Here is a 22,438-nt window from a genome sequence, read left to right as displayed (position 1 = left end):
TGGTCTGTGATCAGCGGCAAAGGATTGAAAATTCTAACACATAAATACAATTTACTCAAACATTCTAGACAAGACTTAGAAACCCTTATACAGAACGAAGAGTCAATACTTTAATGTGTTTCATACCTTTATATATCTCTAAAGAGTGCATGAAAATATAAATAATGTCTCGGTTTTATCAAGTCTAGTACAAAAGATCGTTCTCTATTTAGCATGATACATGCAACATATATCAGAGAACCCGAATGACTATGCAAAACATGGGGAATGTCTGTGGCCGTCTAATGTTGCCTTTTTTTTTTCTTCTCGGCAGGTAATTGAGCCTGTCATCAAGGCAGAAGATGGTTTATGTCGAGAAGTAGTAAAACACCTCAACCAGATTGAAGAGCAAATTCTGGAAAGTATGGCATGGACTCATGACTCCCCTCTGTGGGACAAGATAAGAGACAATGATGGCAAAGTCCCACTCTGTGAAGAGGTACGACACTACTACCAGCTTCTTGGATTTCTATGTGGCTCTAGACTAGTATGAATAATAAACCAGCTCCATTCTGTAATGAACTATGTTTGGCTCTGTATTTAGGTAATGCATCCACATCATTTTGAGGGCGCAGTTGGAAATAGCATAACATGTTCATCCGCTCCTCTTACCTCAAGACGAGTCAATGAAATCCGGGCAGATGCTTCTAACGTAGGAAAAAGTGTGTGAAGTTTATTTTAAGTTATTTTATTATATAATTATTATGTATCATATACACTATATTAATACAAGTATTAGGACACTCCACTATCCTTGAATTCAGTTGAGTTCCCTTCAGTACCATTGACACCTAGCCATGCATTCACCTTTAGACTGAGGCCCCCTCCTTACAGAAATGCAGTAGTTGTTTTTTTGTTTTTGTTTTTTGCAGATTTGGATATTTATTTATTTATTTATTTATTTTCATCCAAGAATGGCTACAAAAGGAATGTAAAATATTTAGGAAGTTCTTCTACTTCTGTCTTCTGCTCAATCCACTCCTGGTTTTGACTAAAAAAAATCTGCAACAAAAAAACTGCATGTGGGACCTCAGCCTTACAAACATTTGGGAGGAATTATAAAAAAAACAAAAAACTTGAGTTTTTGTTTTTTTTATATTTCCCACCCACTGGCTAACATTGTACAAAAACAAACATTTTCCTTATGCTAAACATTTGTGAGAGAATGGGTTATTTGAATTAGCTCCCTGAATTCTAGCGTGGTACTATGATCGGATGACGCCATTGCAAGAAGTCAGTTTGTGAAATTTCCTTCTTTTCTAGATATTCCACAGTCAACTATAAGTGATATTATCATAAAGTGGAAGCGTTTAGGAAGCACAACTCCTCAGCCACAATGTGGCAGACCACGTAAAGTTACAGAACAGAGTCCCGATGTGCTATGGTGTAAAAGTAACCAATACTCAATAACTACAGACTTTGTTATTTCGTCTCACTTTAACAAAAACTCTGTGCCAGAAGCCTCATGAGTTTCCATGGCTAAGAAACTACATGCAAGCCTTACATCTCCAAGTACTATCCCAAGCGTCAGACGGAGTGTTGTAAAACACACAACCACTGCTGGTTTTTAAACACATCCACTTGTCAATAATGCAAATCACAATTGATAGTGGAATATCTAGGAGGAAAGGAAATTTCACAGACCAGCTTGTTGTGACCGCAGCATCCTGGACTAAACTCTACAGTACTTGAACCTTTTCTGTTTTAGCATGACTGTGACCCAGTGCACAATGCATGGCCCATAAAGAGATGGCTAAGTCTATATGAACACCTATGGATTTAGACAGAGATGTTACAAAAGCTTGTGAAGGTGTCCTAATACCGTTGTCAATGTGTAGGAGACCATATCTACTCTTACTGGAACAATAGACTTTGTTGCCACAGCTTATGTTATCTGTACTTTACTTTTTAGACCTCTCCTCTTCCTCGCCTACCTTGTTTGACCGGTATAGTTCACCTATAGCTGGCACAGCTCGCCGCCGTCTCTTCATTGACTCAGATAGCCCATCTGAAGAAGGGAGCCCGGCCCAAGCATCTCCACATTCTACTGCTGAATCCACTCCGTCACCTGTTCCTGGACAGACTCTGGTGACAATGGCGACTGCTACAGTGACAGCAAATAATGGGCAAACCCTAACTATCCCTGTACAAGGTGAGGCATACTGAAGACGACATATATCAATGAAATTCAATTTGCCTTGGTTACATTCTTCTCTTATTTTTCTTCTGCCAGGTATTGCTAATGAGAATGGAGGGATCACCTTTTTTCCAGTCCAGGTCAGTGTGAGTGGACAAGCTCGTGGTGTTCCTAGTTCCATCCAGCCGCTCACAGCTCAGGCTCTTGCTGGCCCAATGACCACACAACAGATGCAGGTTGCAGGACAAGTAACCCTCCCTCAGGTTCCAGCTTCTCCAGGACAGCAAAATGTCAGCAACAAATTGAAGAAAGTCGGTTCTCTGTCTCTTTTCTGCAGAAGGGTAAGTTAACATCTGATATCCCAGCATTTCATGATCCTCTACTAATAATTACTAATAATATCTAACTGTTTACCAATGGATAAGACCTCATCCACAAGCCCATTGTTTTCATGTATGCGTTTCATTCCTATTCTATACATATTCGTTCCATAAGCTGACTCTGTATAGTGTAGACTCATTCATTTCTACACTACATTGCTCACGGCAAAAATAGGCCATTTTTTACACTACACTAAATCGAATTTTTAAACAAAAAAATATAACTTTTATTATTATCCACTAAATGAACATTCTAATGATTATAAAAATCCCAGTAGTTCTGTACTAATTGGTACTCCTATAGCAATGGCAATTGTTTCTACCTGACCAATGTCCACAACTGCAGTGTGTGCGTGTTTCACATGTATGTTTTACTGCGCTTATGACGACAATCTGTCTGGGTTATGGCCAGGGATGGATTAGGAGCTGAAAGTGGCCATGGAAAAAAAATTAAAAGGCCTTATTTTATTTTTATAATTGGCTCAGTGCAAGTAGGCCTGGTCCACTGCTTTACATGGAGGGACAGGCAGCAGTCGTAAGTTAGGACTTCTATCTGTTCCTCCATGTAAAGCAGCCCAGTGTACAATTGCTGTACACAGGGCTGATTTACATAGAGAAACAGGCAGCAATCCTGTGTTACCATGTACAACTGTAACTTATACTTAACTGCTGCCTTTCACTCCATGTGAAGCAGACTCTCTGTGTCCTCTTCAGGCCTCCTCTGGCTGACGTCACACACCCCAGGATTATGTACCCCAGCGGTGACTCCAGGGTGCGTGACATCAGCCAGAGGCCTGAAGAGGATGCTGGAGGACCGCTAGACACCCAGGAGAGGTGAGTATAACAGGCTTTTTTTTTTTTTTTTTTTTTCCTCACTTCCCTGGGCCTTCACTTTATAGTGTATGGTTTGTGACAAACCCCAAAAATGGGGGGCGGAGCCTAACCGTCATCTTGAATGGACTGCTGAGCCTGCAGCTCCGTCGGAGTGAGAGCCGAAACTCTGTCTTCCAGCTTCTAAGCCTGGGAAAATATGGGCAAAAACGGTAGGGACAGGTCAGGAGACCCCCCGGGCACCCCCCAGGGCAAACAGCCTCCTCCTGAGGTCCACAAATTCTTTAGAAAAAAGACCCAGCAGTCTCCGACAGTGGCGCGCAAGATGGCGCCGTCTGAGTTCAGAGTGGGAGAGACGGCGGAGGACTCCGATGCCGAAAGCACAGCCAGTGCTGAGAGGATGGACACTTCTACTATCCCTATCACAAGGGCTTTCCTCAAAAAAGCACTTTCCCAAGCCATAGCACCTGTGCTGGCTGAAATCAGCGAGATGAGAGCCGACATGAACAGGATGGGCAGGCGAGTGGACATTTTGGAAACTTCTGCTGGTGCACTATCAGACCATGCGGCAGCCTCTTCCCAGTTTCTAACTTTACACCACTCTCATCTCAATAGAACGTACGACCTTATAGAGGACCTGGAAAACAGGAATAGGAGACGAAACCTCAGGATAAAAGGATTACCCGAAACATATGTACCGGATGACTTGAGACAAGTGGCAACCTCCATCTTTTCCTCCCTTTTGGGACCAGAGAGGGCCTCAGAAATTCGTATAGAGAGAATCCACCGGGCGGTAAGACCAAAACCCAAAGATACTGACCCCCCTAGAGATATTATATGTGGCCTATTGACGACAGTGGACACTACAGCTATTCTCACAGCAGCAAGGGATAAACGTCCGCTTTTTCATGAACAACATGAGATTCAAATGTACCAAGATATTGCGCCCTCCACCTTAGCTAAAAGAAGGGCACTCCGCCCCTTGCTGGAAATACTCAAAGAAAAAGGCATACCTTATGCTTGGCTATTTCCATTTGGTCTTGCAATACTGAAACAAGGTAGAAGACTAACGGTTCGCACTCCAGATGATTTGGGGGCAGTGTGGACAGTCCTAGACATCCCCCCTCTACACATTCCATCATGGTTGCCCGTCCCAGAGGACATCACTACCCTGCCAGATCTTCCAGATCCAGACACCTGGAGAAAAGATGCTGGAAAGCCACAGAGGCAAAGAAAGAACCAGAGCAAACAGCGTTCCCAAGAAGACGACTGAATCTTTTTTCTTTATCGAGACATAACTTCCCCGCCTTCAACATTCCTGTGGACACGTAAGTCACTTTATCTCAAGATTCAAACGGCCCAGACACATTCATCTATCCCCTGATTCCACTTCCTACTCCCCCCCTCCTCCCTCGTCCACCCTGCTTCTGGACATCACCTTCTTCTTCCACAAGCCAGCCCCTAACGACCACCATTCCCCTCCTTCTCACCCCTACCTCCACTGACTCATAAGCTGTCACCCCGTGTTCACCTGGACATTACTTTATTTTTTCCCTAAAGACAGACTTACAGGCATCCATAATCCTGAAAGGAACACCCATGCTGTTCAGGTTTGATGAATATGCACTATTTATAAGCTGGCTAACCGATTGCCTGTAGATACGCCATGTTTTCATGTCTACTTTCTATTTGCTAATGATTTGTATTCATAGGGGCCCGTGCCCCTGCCCGGGACCTCGGGGTTCCTTAAACCTAGTGGTCGGGCTCCGTGGTCACGGGTGGCGGTCGGGTCCTGGACCCCTTTAGGGGATTGGTAACATCTACTCATTTATCTATATGGTAGATTAAAATTTTGTGGCAAATATGGGCAATATCTATATTGTATTTACATACTCTATAATGGTCTTATGTTTAGGTTTATTTCTGAGGTAATACTGCTTTATCTGGAGATTCTCTGCTTGATATTGATGCTTCTTGTTTCAGGTTCCTGTCTCCCTACTTTCCTCTTATTTGTCTCTCCCTCTCCTCAGGTTCTAGTGACTCACATACCCTAAATCTTTTTCCCCTCCTCCCCCCCCCCTCTCATAAGTATCACCATTCCCTATCCGAGTCCTGTCCTCCCTTTTCCTCCCTACCACTTCTCGCTCTTTGGGATGTTTATCCTTAGGGATACTGTTGTTTAGTTGATCTGCAAGAGCACTCTAGTAGCTGTTTCGAATGAGATCATTTATAATGCTTGGTGTACACTGACATTAACTAACAGCATAGACTGTGCTCTATTGGTACAGGATTTGAGCTGTTGCGTGATCTTAGTTCATACACTTATGTTAATATCCACAATTGAAGTTTAAAGGGACAATTGACCAGTCTCACATGTGTTAAGTTGTTTTTGATATGACTGTTCTCTAATATGCTATTCCTCTACCGCCCCTTTAATGACAGCATAGATAGCTACCACAGACTATCTCTCACTCTTAAGGTAATAGCTGTAATCTACCTTTATTTCTTCTCTCCCCCTTCGATTATACTACTCCATATACACACCCCTAGATAGCCATAATCTCACACTTATACAACTATACCTCCATGCACGCTAGCATATATTACATCCCACATACATCACTTTTTACGCCCACTCCCAGGAACCCCCTTCTCAGTTTGTTAATTATTTGCACTTCTTAGAAGACTTGAGTTAAGGCCGACACGATTAGGCCTTTAACTTCCGAACCCCCCACATACGCTAAGTCCGTTAAGGGACCTAAGCCTTACATTGAGTTGGTGCACTTTAGGCTCAGTCATCGACTCATAGATTGAATTGAAAAAGGTTAATCTTTTTCCTTTGCTTGCTCAGTGGCAAATCGCTGGTGAATCCCCTCCTTACCCGTCTACTCCCTATCCAGTGTCCCCAGATATCTAATCAGACATACTCTAAAACCGTTCTTGTCTGGTCCCCACCCTTTTACCACTGCATCAGTACCCTCCTTCCTACCTATATTTACTTACCTTCTCATCTCATACTTTTCATCCCCTTCCCCTCATCTATATCTTGTATCTAACCCTTCCTGAATTTCCCTTACCTTCTAGATTCATATAGTCACTCCTTTCTTTCCTCTCCACTACCTCCCCCTCTGGGCCCGCTGGGACCAATTGTTAGACAGGTAGCAGACTGCCCGCTGCTTGTTTTTGGCTTTGTCATGGCGGACCTCATATTTACCACCTTTAATACAAAGGGCCTTAACTCCCCCAACAAGCGCTCACAGATTTATACGATCCTCAAAAAACTACACTCACAGGTCATCTTTCTTCAGGAAACGCATTTTAGGAAAGACAACCTTCCTAGATCGTTCCCTAAAATGTATCCTCAAACCTTTCACTCCACCAACCCGACAAAACCGGCAACGGGAGTTTCTATCCTGCTACACCACTCGGTCCCCTTTGTCCTCACACAAAAATATGAGGACCCGGAGGGCCGATTACTCATGATAAAAGGCACTATCGCCACACGACCTTACACTCTAATAAACATGTATGCTCCAAATAAACATCAAGTCCAATGGATTCTAAGTGCACTCCAAACAGTGGAACTGTTTGCTACGGGTCAGATAATAATGGCAGGAGACCTTAATCTCACACTCACTCCTCATATAGACTCCTCCTCAGGAACCTCTAGCACATCCCAAAAGGCACTTGGTAAGCTTTTACAGACACTCCGTGATCTTAAAATGACAGACGTTTGGAGGGCACTTAATCCTACCACTAAAGATTACTCATTCTTTTCAAACCCCAGACAGTCGTACCAGAGACTAGACTATATTTTTGTGTCTGACACTCTTCTGCCTTTTTCTAAAACAGCCCGCATAGACTATATTACTGTGTCAGACCATGCCCCTGTGTGGGCAGCTATCTCACTTCAACAGCTACCTAAACGAGACTGGTGCTGGAGACTCAATGAGACTCTCTTGGACAGACCTGAAAATGTCTCTCACCTCAGCAACACACTTAAAGAATATTTCTCTACTAACGCTACTGCAGACATATGCCCGACCATAACGTGGGAAGCCCATAAGGCGGTTATTAGAGGAGAGCTGATCTCATTAGCATCCAAACTCAAAAAAGACTCACAGGCTGTCCTAGACAAACTTCTAGCTGATATTGCCGCCATTGAAAGAATTAGAAAATCTAGCAAGCAACTACCACTAATGGATGAACTCCATAAATTGAGGGAAAAACTTAAGAACATTCTCAATACCCGCTCTGCTAAACATTATCTACACTATCAGCATAAACTATACGCCCATGGGGACAAGGGAGGATAACTCATGACGTCCATGTTACACAAACGCAAATCGAAATGTTTCATTCCCCTCATTAAAGATGCACAAGGCAGGCGTAAAACATCCACCCCAGATATCGCCTCTGCCTTCTTTTCCTTTTATTCTGATCTCTATAACTTAGACAAACGAGACTCACCGTCGACCGCGGAATCTAAGGAATCTCAGACCAATGTATTTCTAAACTCCGTCATTCTGCCCACACTATCAGAAGCCGACTCCTCCAGCCTCACCGATCCTGTGTCACACCAAGAAATAATCACAGCACTACACTCGTTTCCCACTGGGAAAAGCCCTGGACCTGATGGGCTTCCATTGCACTACTACAAGACTTTCCAGTCGGAGCTGGTACCACATTTAGCTAAATCATGTAACACCCTCCTCTCTGGTTCACCCCTTCCCAGACAAACCCAAGAGGCCCATATTACCCTCTTACCGAAAGATGGCAAAGACCCCACAGAATGCGGTAGTTACAGACCGATCTCCCTCTTGAACCTTGATCTAAAAATATGGGCAAAAGTTCTAGCCCTCAGAATACAACATCTAATTCCAACTCTTCTGAACACAGAACAATCAGGTTTTGTCCTGGAAAGAGAGGGTAAAGACAATTCTCATAGGTTACTTCACGCAATATCTTTTGCTAAAAAAACTGATACCAAACTCGCTCTGCTTAGCCTTGACGCAGAAAAGGCATTTGACAGGATTAGTTGGCGCTTTATGAGATCAGTTCTACACAAATTTAATTTCCCTCCCCAGTTTATCGCGGCAATTTTCACCCTCTATGACCAACCTCATGTCCGCCTCAAAATAAACGATACGCTCACACACTGTTTCAATATACATAATGGAACGAGGCAAGGATGCCCACTTTCCCCGTCCCTTTTCATCCTCACCTTAGAACCTTTACTACAGTCTGTCAGATTAAACCCCGAGATCTCAGGACTCAAGATCGGTCAACACACTTTGTATTCAGCAGCCTTTGCAGATGATGTGCTTTTCCTAATAACAAACCCAGAGACAGGTCTACCGAAAATTTTAGAAACACTAACTCAGTATGGTTTTGTTTCGGGTTATAAAATAAATCTCGGAAAATCGGAAGTTCTTAACGTAAATATCCCCAAGCACCGAATGAACTCCCTCCAACAGATGTTCCCTCTAAAATGGACGACCAAGTCGGTCAAATATCTCGGTATTAAACTGACAGCTAACCCTGACCATCTATACCAAGAAAACTTCCTTCCCCTCCTGACCGATATCAAAACTAAACTGACCTCATACAGTTCCTTTCCATTTTCATGGTTCGGGAGACGAAGCCTACTCCAGACATACGCTTTACCGACGATTCTTTATCGTCTTCACATGCTCCCAATATGTCTACCGCCCTCTTTCTTTAAATCCATGCGATCCATTTTTACTACTTTCCTATGGAAGTCTAAACGCCCCCGTCTACCCTTGACACTTCTAATGAAAAAGAAGGCGGCTGGAGGAATAGGACTACCCGATATCAAGGAATACTACAATGCAGTTCAACTTAAACGTTGGATTGAACTTGCCACTCCCAAAGTGAATCCCATTATTTACTCAATGTCGTTGAACACCTTTGGCCCCTCCTCCTTATCTGATCTCTGGCTTTACACCAAACCCGGTCATAAGTCTAAAAATATAGATCAATTACTACTAGGAGCGGCCGAAACATGGAGCCTTCTTTCTGACTCCCTTGCACCAGATATCTCGCCTATCATGCCAATTGGCATTCTTCCTTTCTGGGATGACAATTCTAAAAAGGTCCCAGAATCCATTTGGCGCAAGCTGAGTTTTCATGAAATATTTGATGTCTTAAATGATGAGGGCCAGCCAGACATAGACAAATTAATTTCCTTGGTTTCCACTGAGCCTCTCTCTTTTCTCAATATGGCACATATAAGATTCACGGCTCATAAATGGTTCCAAACGCACCCAATTAGAAAAAACTTCACCTCCTTTGAAAGGTCAGTAGCAGCCAAAAGTAAGTCCCTCCGCAAGACGTCCCAAGTTCTATCCAAATATGTCAACCCACTTCATATTTCTAAGCCTGCATTCCTCTCTTCTTGGGAAATGGATCTCCAGATTAAGCTCTCCAGTGAACAGGTCTCCACTATTCTCTCGCATGCCCACGGGTTCTCTGTATGTGTACGCTTACAAGAAACACATTACAAACTACTCACCAGATGGTATCACACACCGCAGTGGCTACATAGGATGAAACTATCTGACACAGACAAATGTTGGAGATGCAAGCAACAAACTGGCTCCCTCCTACACATTTGGTGGCAATGTCCTGACATACGACAGTTCTGGGATGACGTCCAGGTGATCATCCGCAAATGCACCAGTCCGACTTTCTCTCTCTCGCCAGAGATGATTTTCCTCTCTCTCCCCTCGCCTGAATACAAACCTTCCAAAAAGAACCTAGTCTCCCACATGTTAGCAGCAGCCAATTCTTTGCTCCCATGTAAATGGCTGGACCCATCACCGCCGACTAAACGCGAATGGATAGACAAACTGAATCAAATAATGAGATTCGAAGAGATTTCCAGTTGGAAAGATAGGAGACACGATAAATTTTTGAAATTATGCTCCCCATGGCAGAAGCTGAACTTATGATTGCTGGATGTGGTAGCTGTTTCATTTGGCTCATGCAGTTACTTTTTAGTCTCAGCGGGCCCAGACCAGCCTCCATATTTATTCTCGTCCCTACATCTTAATACTTTTTAACTCTTTAACTTTTTTCCTGTATCCTCTGCACCCTGCTTTCACTACCCCTACCTACTTATCTCTACCTGATCCTAGATGCAGGACCCCACTTGCATATTTCTACCTGCCTGAAACCTCCTTCAAGCGACATACGGTACCCTCTATCTATTTTTGATCATTTGGGAGACCCCTTTCCCGTATCAATTCTAAATAATATCATCCCACGATTCCCTGTTAGTTCCCCTCCCCACCTCTACCCCCCCCCCACCAGCAGCCACATAATTGTTTTGTAACCCATGTTCCACAGAGCTTTCTAGTTCCACTTCATACACTCAATATTCATCTAGGGGACATGGATTTCCCCATAACCAATAATCTGTTCTAATTGTTACTATGTTCTTTTGTACTAACTGCTTACTTGCTTTATTTTACACATTGTTTATACATGAACGATTTGTACCTAAATGATATGCATTTTCTTTGTAGGAATTTTTTCTTCTCAAATAAAGTTTATTGAAAAACTAAAAAAAAACCAAAAAAAAAAAAATAAAAAAAAATTGGGGTCAGACAGCTTACTGGTTGGGGGTCCGTCTTCAACATCCAGCCAGCTCCCACTGTTATATATTGTCAGTCCACCCTTAGTTTATGGTTTTGCTATTTCTAAGCTTGAATTAGTGAAGGTTCCATTGGGTACCAGGGGGAAGGGTTACATTTAGGAACGCACACTATAAACTTAGCCACGTATGTGTTCAGATTCTGATGCGTTATGTTATTCCTAAATAAGGTTTATCATCTAGCCAGCGTACGCCTTCGTGATCTCTGTCACAAGCTAGATATTTCTGATGAACTTCGGAAGAAGATCTGGACTTGCTTTGAGTTTTCACTAGTGCACTGTGCCGACCTGATGAAGGGCCGACACCTGGACCAGCTTCTGATGTGTGCCGTGTATGTCATGGCCAAGGTAAGGCACTGACAATTTTTTTTTTTTTTTTTTAAATTCAAAAAAGCTTGAATTCCAGAATTTAGAAAAAAATATAACAGAGAATCATTTTTTACTATAAATTTAAATTCTAATCTCCTTGGTGGAAATTCAGTTGGCTCAGTATGTATGTGACAGTTACCAGATAGGTTTTCCCTCACTGTGGTGTAGTGACATACGTTATATAAATATTCTGTTCTGGTAAATCAATATTCCACACTTGGATTTCCTTGTGGGCTTGGGAATACAGTGTAAAGCATGAGGGATGTATAAAAATGGGGAAATATAATTATCGTTATCAGTAAGCATTATGGCAAGAACTATGTAGTTGTTGCTAACCATTTTTCTTTTTATTTATACTAGGTAACAAAAGAAGACATATCATTCCACAACATCATGAGATGCTATCGCACACAGCCACATGCTAAAAGTCATGTAAGTACAAAGCCAGAAGCTGAGCGCTGTATTTTCAGCACTCCCACAGACTGAATGAAGTAGCGATGCACATGCTGAACCGCTGCTCCATTCAAGGGGCTTTAGAACCCCATGTGTGTGATCGGTGGGAGTACAAGGAGCCAGATCTCCATCATACACATCAGAGACCTATCGCTTTAACAGCTTGTCATCTTTTTCCATCTCCTCCTCCTGCTCCACCTAAATTTTTCACCTACAGATTTGATCCCTGGAAACATTTAATTGCAAGAATTCTGGACTTTATTGCTGGTATTTTAGTCGTGGCAATAAAGACATGGTTTATTGCCTATCAAATGAGAATAGCTGTACTCATTTACTGAATATTTTGTGAAACCTTACCATATTATGGTCACTGTTGCTCAAGTGCTTAGATCTGCACATCTAATGTTTATATCTGGCTGCTAACAAGGCCAATACCAGTCATTTCTCATCTCTGGTTGGTTCATTAACCAAGTGAGAGAAATAATTGAATTGTGGATAAAAATATGCAACTAATAGACATTGCTTATATTAAAGTCTAATTAGTAATTTGCTATTTTTGCCCTCTCCTTGGGCATTAACCCGTATAGCAGGGATAGTCAACCAGTCCCTGCTGTCTGTACCCCTGCTTCCTGTCACTTTCATTATGACAACGACCAGGAGAAAACCTTCATCTCCTGCCCGCTGTCCCCAACCCTTGATCTATTCCACTGATCGGCAATCATCCCTGTTGCCTTCACAAGTGATGGCTCTTACGCAGGCACAAAGAACGATTGCCAATCCCTCATGCTGCTACTGGGGACAGTGGGCAAGAGATTAATGTTTCTCCCAGCCGCTGTTAAAGTGTAACCGCTAGAGATGAGCGAACAGTGTTCTATCGAACTCATGTTCGATCGGATATTAGGCTGTTCGGCATGTTCGAATCGAATCGAACACCGCGTGGTAAAGTGCGCCATTACTCGATTCCCCTCCCACCTTCCCTGGCGCCTTTTTTGCTCCAATAACAGCGCAGGGTAGGTGGGACAGGAACTACGACACCGGTGACGTTGAGAAAAGTAGGCAAAACCCATTGGCTGCCGAAAACATGTGACCTCTAATTTAAAAGAACAGCGCCGCCCAGGTTCGCGTCATTCTGAGCTTGCAATTCACCGAGGACGGAGGTTTCCGTCCAGCTAGCTAGGGCTTAGATTCTCAATCGCCGCAACCCAGCTTTCCCAGGATCCTGAATGGAATACACTGTCAGTGTATTCCCGTATACCCGATATATACCCCGATACCCGTTCCAACGGTGTGCCCCCCCACCTTCACCCCAGAAATACCCTGCAAGTCCCCTAGCAATAGAATTGGGGCTATATACACCCACAATTTTTACTACTGGTATACAGTGCCATTGTCTGACTGGGAATTCAAAGAATATATTGGGGTTATAAATACCCTCATTTCTTGCTACTGCCATATAGTGCCAGTTTCTGACTGGTAATTCAAAGAATATATTGTGGTTACGTGCACCCACAATTTTTACTACTGTATACAGTGCCATTGTCTGACTGGGAATTCAAAGAATATATTGGGAATACAAATACCCTCATTTCTTGCTACTGCCATATAGTGCCAGTGTCTGACTGGGAATTCAAAGAATATATTGGGGTTACGTGCACCCACAATTTTTACTACTGGTATACAGTGCCATTGTCTGACTGGGAATTCAAAGAATATATTGGGAATACAAATACCCTCATTTCTTGCTACTGCCATATAGTGCCAGTTTCTGACTGGTAATTCAAAGAATATATTGGGGTTACGTGCACCCACAATTTTTACTACTGGTATACAGTGCCATTGTCTGACTGGGAATTCAAAGAATATATTGGGAATACAAATACCCTCATTTCTTGCTACTGCCATATAGTGCCAGTTTCTGACTGGTAATTCAAAGAATATATTGGGGTTACGTGCACCCACAATTTTTACTACTGGTATACAGTGCCATTGTCTGACTGGGAATTCAAAGAATATATTGGGAATACAAATACCCTCATTTCTTGCTACTGCCATATAGTGCCAGTGTCTGACTGGGAATTCAAAGAATATATTGGGGTTACGTGCACCCACAATTTTTACTACTGGTATACAGTGCCATTGTCTGACTGGGAATTCAAAGAATATATTGGGAATACAAATACCCTCATTTCTTGCTACTGCCATATAGTGCCAGTGTCTGACTGGGAATTCAAAGAATATATTGGGAATACAAATACCCTCATTTCTTGCTACTGCCATATAGTGCCAGTGTCTGACTGGGAATTCAAAGAATATATTGGGGTTACGTGCACCCACAATTTTTACTACTGGTATACAGTGCCATTGTCTGACTGGGAATTCAAAGAATATATTGGGGTTATAAATACCCTCATTTCTTGCTACTGCCATATAGTGCCAGTTTCTGACTGGTAATTCAAAGAATATATTGTGGTTACGTGCACCCACAATTTTTACTACTGGTATACAGTGCCATTGTCTGACTGGGAATTCAAAGAATATATTGGGAATACAAATACCCTCATTTCTTGCTACTGCCATATAGTGCCAGTTTCTGACTGGTAATTCAAAGAATATATTGGGGTTACGTGCACCCACAATTTTTACTACTGGTATACAGTGCCATTGTCTGACTGGGAATTCAAAGAATATATTGGGAATACAAATACCCTCATTTCTTGCTACTGCCATATAGTGCCAGTTTCTGACTGGTAATTCAAAGAATATATTGTGGTTACGTGCACCCACAATTTTTACTACTGGTATACAGTGCCATTGTCTGACTGGGAATTCAAAGAATATATTGGGGTTATAAATACCCTCATTTCTTGCTACTGCCATATAGTGCCAGTGTCTGACTGGGAATTCAAAGAATATATTGGGGTTACGTGCACCCACAATTTTTACTACTGGTATACAGTGCCATTGTCTGACTGGGAATTCAAAGAATATATTGGGAATACAAATACCCTCATTTCTTGCTACTGCCATATAGTGCCAGTGTCTGACTGGGAATTCAAAGAATATATTGGGGTTACGTGCACCCACAATTTTTACTACTGGTATACAGTGCCATTGTCTGACTGGGAATTCAAAGAATATATTGGGAATACAAATACCCTCATTTCTTGCTACTGCCATATAGTGCCAGTGTCTGACTGGGAATTCAAAGAATATATTGGGGTTACGTGCACCCACAATTTTTACTACTGGTATACAGTGCCATTGTCTGACTGGGAATTCAAAGAATATATTGGGAATACAAATACCCTCATTTCTTGCTACTGCCATATAGTGCCAGTTTCTGACTGGTAATTCAAAGAATATATTGGGGTTACGTGCACCCACAATTTTTACTACTGGTATACAGTGCCATTGTCTGACTGGGAATTCAAAGAATATATTGGGAATACAAATACCCTCATTTCTTGCTACTGCCATATAGTGCCAGTTTCTGACTGGTAATTCAAAGAATATATTGGGGTTACGTGCACCCACAATTTTTACTACTGGTATACAGTGCCATTGTCTGACTGGGAATTCAAAGAATATATTGGGAATACAAATACCCTCATTTCTTGCTACTGCCATATAGTGCCAGTGTCTGACTGGGAATTCAAAGAATATATTGGGGTTACGTGCACCCACAATTTTTACTACTGGTATACAGTGCCATTTTCTGACTGGGAATTCAAAGAATATATTGGGAATACAAATACCCTCATTTCTTGCTACTGCCATATAGTGCCAGTTTCTGACTGGTAATTCAAAGAATATATTGGGGTTACGTGCACCCACAATTTTTACTACTGGTATACAGTGCCATTGTCTGACTGGGAATTCAAAGAATATATTGGGGTTATAAATACCCTCATTTCTTGCTACTGCCATATAGTGCCAGTTTCTGACTGGTAATTCAAAGAATATATTGTGGTTACGTGCACCCACAATTTTTACTACTGGTATACAGTGCCATTGTCTGACTGGGAATTCAAAGAATATATTGGGAATACAAATACCCTCATTTCTTGCTACTGCCATATAGTGCCAGTGTCTGACTGGGAATTCAAAGAATATATTGGGGTTACGTGCACCCACAATTTTTACTACTGGTATACAGTGCCATTGTCTGACTGGGAATTCAAAGAATATATTGGGAATACAAATACCCTCATTTCTTGCTACTGCCATATAGTGCCAGTGTCTGACTGGGAATTCAAAGAATATATTGGGGTTACGTGCACCCACAATTTTTACTACTGGTATACAGTGCCATTGTCTGACTGGGAATTCAAAGAATATATTGGGGTTATAAATACCCTCATTTCTTGCTACTGCCATATAGTGCCAGTTTCTGACTGGTAATTCAAAGAATATATTGTGGTTACGTGCACCCACAATTTTTACTACTGGTATACAGTGCCATTGTCTGACTGGGAATTCAAAGAATATATTGGGAATACAAATACCCTCATTTCTTGCTACTGCCATATAGTGCCAGTGTCTGACTGGGAATTCAAAGAATATATTGGGGTTACGTGCACCCACAATTTTTACTACTGGTATACAGTGCCATTGTCTGACTGGGAATTCAAAGAATATATTGGGAATACAAATACCCTCATTTCTTGCTACTGCCATATAGTGCCAGTTTCTGACTGGTAATTCAAAGAATATATTGGGGTTACGTGCACCCACAATTTTTACTACTGGTATACAGTGCCATTGTCTGACTGGGAATTCAAAGAATATATTGGGAATACAAATACCCTCATTTCTTGCTACTGCCATATAGTGCCAGTTTCTGACTGGTAATTCAAAGAATATATTGGGGTTACGTGCACCCACAATTTTTACTACTGGTATACAGTGCCATTGTCTGACTGGGAATTCAAAGAATATATTGGGAATACAAATACCCTCATTTCTTGCTACTGCCATATAGTGCCAGTGTCTGACTGGGAATTCAAAGAATATATTGGGGTTACGTGCACCCACAATTTTTACTACTGGTATACAGTGCCATTGTCTGACTGGGAATTCAAAGAATATATTGGGAATACAAATACCCTCATTTCTTGCTACTGCCATATAGTGCCAGTGTCTGACTGGGAATTCAAAGAATATATTGGGGTTACGTGCACCCACAATTTTTACTACTGGTATACAGTGCCATTGTCTGACTGGGAATTCAAAGAATATATTGGGAATACAAATACCCTCATTTCTTGCTACTGCCATATAGTGCCAGTGTCTGACTGGGAATTCAAAGAATATATTGGGGTTACGTGCACCCACAATTTTTACTACTGGTATACAGTGCCATTGTCTGACTGGGAATTCAAAGAATATATTGGGAATACAAATACCCTCATTTCTTGCTACTGCCATATAGTGCCAGTTTCTGACTGGTAATTCAAAGAATATATTGGGGTTACGTGCACCCACAATTTTTACTACTGGTATACAGTGCCATTGTCTGACTGGGAATTCAAAGAATATATTGGGAATACAAATACCCTCATTTCTTGCTACTGCCATATAGTGCCAGTGTCTGACTGGGAATTCAAAGAATATATTGGGGTTACGTGCACCCACAATTTTTACTACTGGTATACAGTGCCATTGTCTGACTGGGAATTCAAAGAATATATTGGGAATACAAATACCCTCATTTCTTGCTACTGCCATATAGTGCCAGTGTCTGACTGGGAATTCAAAGAATATATTGGGGTTACGTGCACCCACAATTTTTACTACTGGTATACAGTGCCATTGTCTGACTGGGAATTCAAAGAATATATTGGGGTTATAAATACCCTCATTTCTTGCTACTGCCATATAGTGCCAGTTTCTGACTGGTAATTCAAAGAATATATTGGGGTTACGTGCACCCACAATTTTTACTACTGGTATACAGTGCCATTGTCTGACTGGGAATTCAAAGAATATATTGGGAATACAAATACCCTCATTTCTTGCTACTGCCATATAGTGCCAGTTTCTGACTGGTAATTCAAAGAATATATTGGGGTTACGTGCACCCACAATTTTTACTACTGGTATACAGTGCCATTGTCTGACTGGGAATTCAAAGAATATATTGGGAATACAAATACCCTCATTTCTTGCTACTGCCATATAGTGCCAGTGTCTGACTGGGAATTCAAAGAATATATTGGGGTTACGTGCACCCACAATTTTTACTACTGGTATACAGTGCCATTGTCTGACTGGGAATTCAAAGAATATATTGGGAATACAAATACCCTCATTTCTTGCTACTGCCATATAGTGCCAGTTTCTGACTGGTAATTCAAAGAATATATTGGGGTTACGTGCACCCACAATTTTTACTACTGGTATACAGTGCCATTGTCTGACTGGGAATTCAAAGAATATATTGGGAATACAAATACCCTCATTTCTTGCTACTGCCGTATAGTGCCAGTTTCTGACTGGTAATTCAAAGAATATATTGGGGTTACGTGCACCCACAATTTTTACTACTGGTATACAGTGCCAATTTCTAACTAGGAATTCAAAATGCGCAAGGCTCCCGGAAAGGGACGTGGACGAGGCCGTGGGCGAGGTCGGGGGAATGGTTCTGGGGAGCAAGGTAGCAGTGAAGCCACAGGGCGTCCCGTGCCTACTCCTGTGGGGCAGCAAGCATTGCGCCACTCCACAGTGCCAGGGTTGCTTGCCACATTAACTAAACTGCAGGGTACAAACCTTAGTAGGCCCGAGAACCAGGAACAGGTCTTGCAATGGCTGTCAGAGAACGCTTACAGCACATTGTCCAGCAGCCAGTCAGACTCTGCCTCCTCTCCTCCTATTACCCAACAGTCTTGTCTTCCTTCCTCCCAAAATTCCGAAGCTTTACAGAACAATAACCCAAACTGTCCCTGCTCCCCAGAGCTGTTCTCCGCTCCTTTCATTGTCCCTCAACCTGCCTCTCCACGTCACGATTCCACGAACCTAACAGAGGAGCATCTGTGTCCAGATGCTCAAACACTAGAGTCTCCTCCATCTCCGTTCGATTTGGTGGTGGATGACCAGCAACCCACCCTCATCGACAAAGATGTGACGCAGTTGCCGTCAGGGCATCCAGTTGACCGGCGCATTGTGCGGGAGGAGGAGATGAGACAGGAGTTGGAAGAGGAAGTGGTGGATGATGAGGACACTGACCCGACCTGGACAGGGGGGATGTCAAGCGGGGAAAGTAGTGTGGATGTTGAGGCAGGTGCAGCACCAAAAAGGGTAGCTAGAGGCAGAGGTCAGCAGCTTAGGCGAAGCCAGGCCACACCCGGAATCTCCCAAGATGTTCCAGTTCGTACCCAGCCCCGAAAAACTCCCACCTCGAGGGCACGTTTCTCGAAGGTGTGGAGTTTTTTCAAGGAATGCGCCGAGGACAGATATAGTGTTGTCTGCACAATTTGCCTCTCGAAATTGATTAGGGGCTCTGAGAAGAGCAACCTGTCCACCACTTCAATGCGCCGTCATTTGGAATCCAAGCACTGGAATCAGTGGCAGGCAGCAACGGCAGGACAAAGGCCGCCTGCCGTTCACGCCACTGCCACTGCCTCTGCCTCTGCCACTGCCACTGCTGACTGTGCTGGCGATGCACTCCAGAGGACGAGCCAGGACACCACTTCATCTGCCTCCGCCACTCTGTTGACTTCTACCTCATCCTCCCCTGGTCCTGTCTTATCTCCTTCTCCTGCACCATCAAAGGCACCATCAGGCGTTTCTTTACAACAACCCACCATCTCTCAGACATTGGAGCGGCGGCAGAAATACACTGCTAACCACCCACACGCGCAAGCCTTGAACGCCAACATCGCTAAACTGCTGGCCCAGGAGATGTTGGCGTTCCGGCTTGTTGAAACTCCCGCCTTCCTGGACCTGATGGCAACTGCGGCACCTCGCTATGCCGTCCCTAGCCGTCACTACTTCTCCCGGTGTGCCGTCCCCGCCTTGCACCAGCACGTGTCACTCAACATCAGGCGGGCCCTTAGTTCCGCGCTTTGCACAAAGGTCCACTTGACCACCGACGCGTGGACAAGTGCATGCGGACAGGGACGCTACATTTCACTGACGGCACACTGGGTGAATGTAGTTGAGGCTGGGACTGCTTCCCAAACTGGCCCGGTGTACCTCGTCTCCCCGCCTAACATTCCTGGCAGGGACACGAGAAGAACACCCCCCTCCTCCTCCTCCTCTACCGCCTCCTCCTCCGCCACCGCCTCCTCCTCCGCTGTTAGATTGACCCCAGCTACGAGTTGGAAACGTTGCAGCACTGGCGTTGGTAGACGTCAGCAGGCTGTGCTGAAGCTGATCAGCTTGGGGGACAGACAGCACACTGCCTCCGAGGTGAGGGATGCCCTCCTCGATGAGACGGCAATATGGTTTGAGCCGCTGCACCTGGGCCCAGGCATGGTCGTTTGTGATAACGGCCGGAACCTGGTAGCAGCTCTGGAGCTTGCCGGACTCCAACATGTTCCATGCCTGGCCCACGTCTTCAACCTAGTGGTGCAACGTTTCCTAAAGAGCTACCCCAATGTTCCAGAGCTACTGGTGAAAGTGCGGAGCATGTGCGCCCACTTTCGCAAGTCGACAGTAGCCGCTGCTAGCTTAAAATCTCTCCAGCAACGCCTGCATGTGCCACAACACCGGCTTTTGTGCGACGTCCCCACACGCTGGAACTCAACGTTTCAGATGTTGAATAGAGTGGTTGAGCAGCAGAGACCTTTGATGGAATACCAGCTACAAAACCCTAGGGTGCCACAAAGTCAGCTGCCTCAGTTTCACATCCATGAGTGGCCATGGATGAGAGACCTTTGTGACATCCTACGGGTCTTTGAGGAGTCCACAAGGAGGGTGAGCTCTGAGGATGCGATGGTGAGCCTTACAATCCCGCTCTTGTGTGTTCTGAGAGAATCCCTGATTGACATCAGGGATAACTCAGATCACACAGAGGAGTTAGGGATAGCATCCGATCCGTCACAGCTGGAGAGTAGGTCCACACATCTGTCCGCTTCACTGCGTTTAATGGAGGAGGAGGAGGAGGAGGAGGAAGAAGAGTTGTCCGATGATGTGATGGTGATACAGGAGGCTTCCGGGCAACTTCGAATCGTCCCATTGTTGCAGCGCGGATGGGTAGACATGGAGGATGAGGAGGAAATGGAGATTGAACTTTCCGGTGGGGCCAGAGGAGTCATGCCAACTAACACTGTGGCAGACATGGCTGAGTTCATGTTGGGGTGCTTTACAACCGACAAGCGTATTGTCAAAATCATGGAGGACAACCAGTACTGGATCTTTGCTATCCTTGACCCCCGGTATAAAAACAACATCTCGTCTTTTATTCCGGTAGAGGGGAGGGCCAATCGCATCAATGCTTGCCACAGGCAATTGGTGCAGAATATGATGGAGATGTTTCCAGCATGTGACGTTGGCGGCAGGGAGGGCAGTTCCTCCAGTAGGCAACCAAGTTCTCACCGGTCCACACAAACGAGGGGCACACTGTCTAAGGTCTGGGACACCTTGATGGCACCCCCTCGCCAAAGTGCCGCCACGGAGGGTCCTAGTGTCACCAGGCGTGAGAAGTATAGGCGCATGTTGCGGGAATACCTTTCCGACCACAGCCCTGTCCTCTCCGACCCCTCTGCGCCCTACACGTATTGGGTGTCGAAGTTGGACCTGTGGCTTGAACTTGCCCTATATGCCTTGGAGGTGCTGTCCTGTCCTGCCGCCAGCGTCCTATCTGAGAGGGTGTTCAGTGCAGCCGGTGGCATCATCACTGACAAGCGCACCCGTCTGTCAGCTGAGAGTGCCGACCGGCTCACTTTGATAAAAATGAACCACCACTGGGTAGAGCCGTCATTTTTGTGCCCACCTGTGTAAAGCACCCCAACATGAAACTCCATGTCTGTACTCAACCTCTCCAATTCCTCCGCATCCTCATACTCATCCACCATAAGCGTTGCACAATTCTGCTAATACTAGGCTCCCTCCACCCTGATTTCCCCCAACTCTGCTGGTTAGAGGCTCCCTCCACCCTGATTTCCACCAACTCTGCTGGTTAGAGGCTCCCTCCACCATGAATTTGCCCAAACTGGGCTGTTTAGAGGCTCCCTCCACCATGAATTGGTCCAAACTGGGGTTTTTAGAGGCTCCCTCCACCATGAATTGGTCCAAACTGGGCAGTTTAGCGGCTCCCTCCACCATTAATTGGTCCAAACTGGGCTGGTTAGAGGCTCCCTCCACCATGAATTTGCCCAAACTGGGCTGTTTAGAGGCTCCCTCCACCATGAATTTGCCCAAACTGGGCTGGTTGGAGGCTCCCTCCACCATGAATTGGTCCAAACTGGGGTTTTTAGAGGCTCCCTCCACCATGAATTGGTCCAAACTTGGCTGTTTAGAGGCTCCCTCCACCATTAATTGGTCCAAACTGGGCTGGTTAGAGGCTCCCTCCACCATGAATTGGTCCAAACTGGGTTTTTTAGAGGCTCCC

The 22,438-nt window shown here is 44.2% G+C and overlaps 1 protein-coding gene across 1 annotated transcript in view; it reads left to right on the top strand.

Annotated features, from left to right (window-relative positions):
• RBL2 (RB transcriptional corepressor like 2) overlaps positions 1–22,438 on the top strand; it is a 73,469-nt gene that overhangs the window by 42,791 nt on the left and 8,240 nt on the right. The window contains exons 13-18 of the mRNA XM_075281775.1: positions 314–478; positions 584–701; positions 1,952–2,191; positions 2,273–2,517; positions 11,236–11,412; positions 11,794–11,865. Of these exons, the coding sequence (XP_075137876.1) occupies positions 314–478; positions 584–701; positions 1,952–2,191; positions 2,273–2,517; positions 11,236–11,412; positions 11,794–11,865 (1,017 nt within the window). The remainder of the gene's footprint in view (positions 1–313; positions 479–583; positions 702–1,951; positions 2,192–2,272; positions 2,518–11,235; positions 11,413–11,793; positions 11,866–22,438) is intronic.

This window comes from Leptodactylus fuscus, chromosome 7 (genome assembly GCF_031893055.1).
Source record: "Leptodactylus fuscus isolate aLepFus1 chromosome 7, aLepFus1.hap2, whole genome shotgun sequence".
In the NCBI taxonomy this organism is placed as follows: domain Eukaryota; kingdom Metazoa; phylum Chordata; class Amphibia; order Anura; family Leptodactylidae; genus Leptodactylus; species Leptodactylus fuscus.
This window is presented reverse-complemented; position numbering and strand designations above follow the sequence as displayed.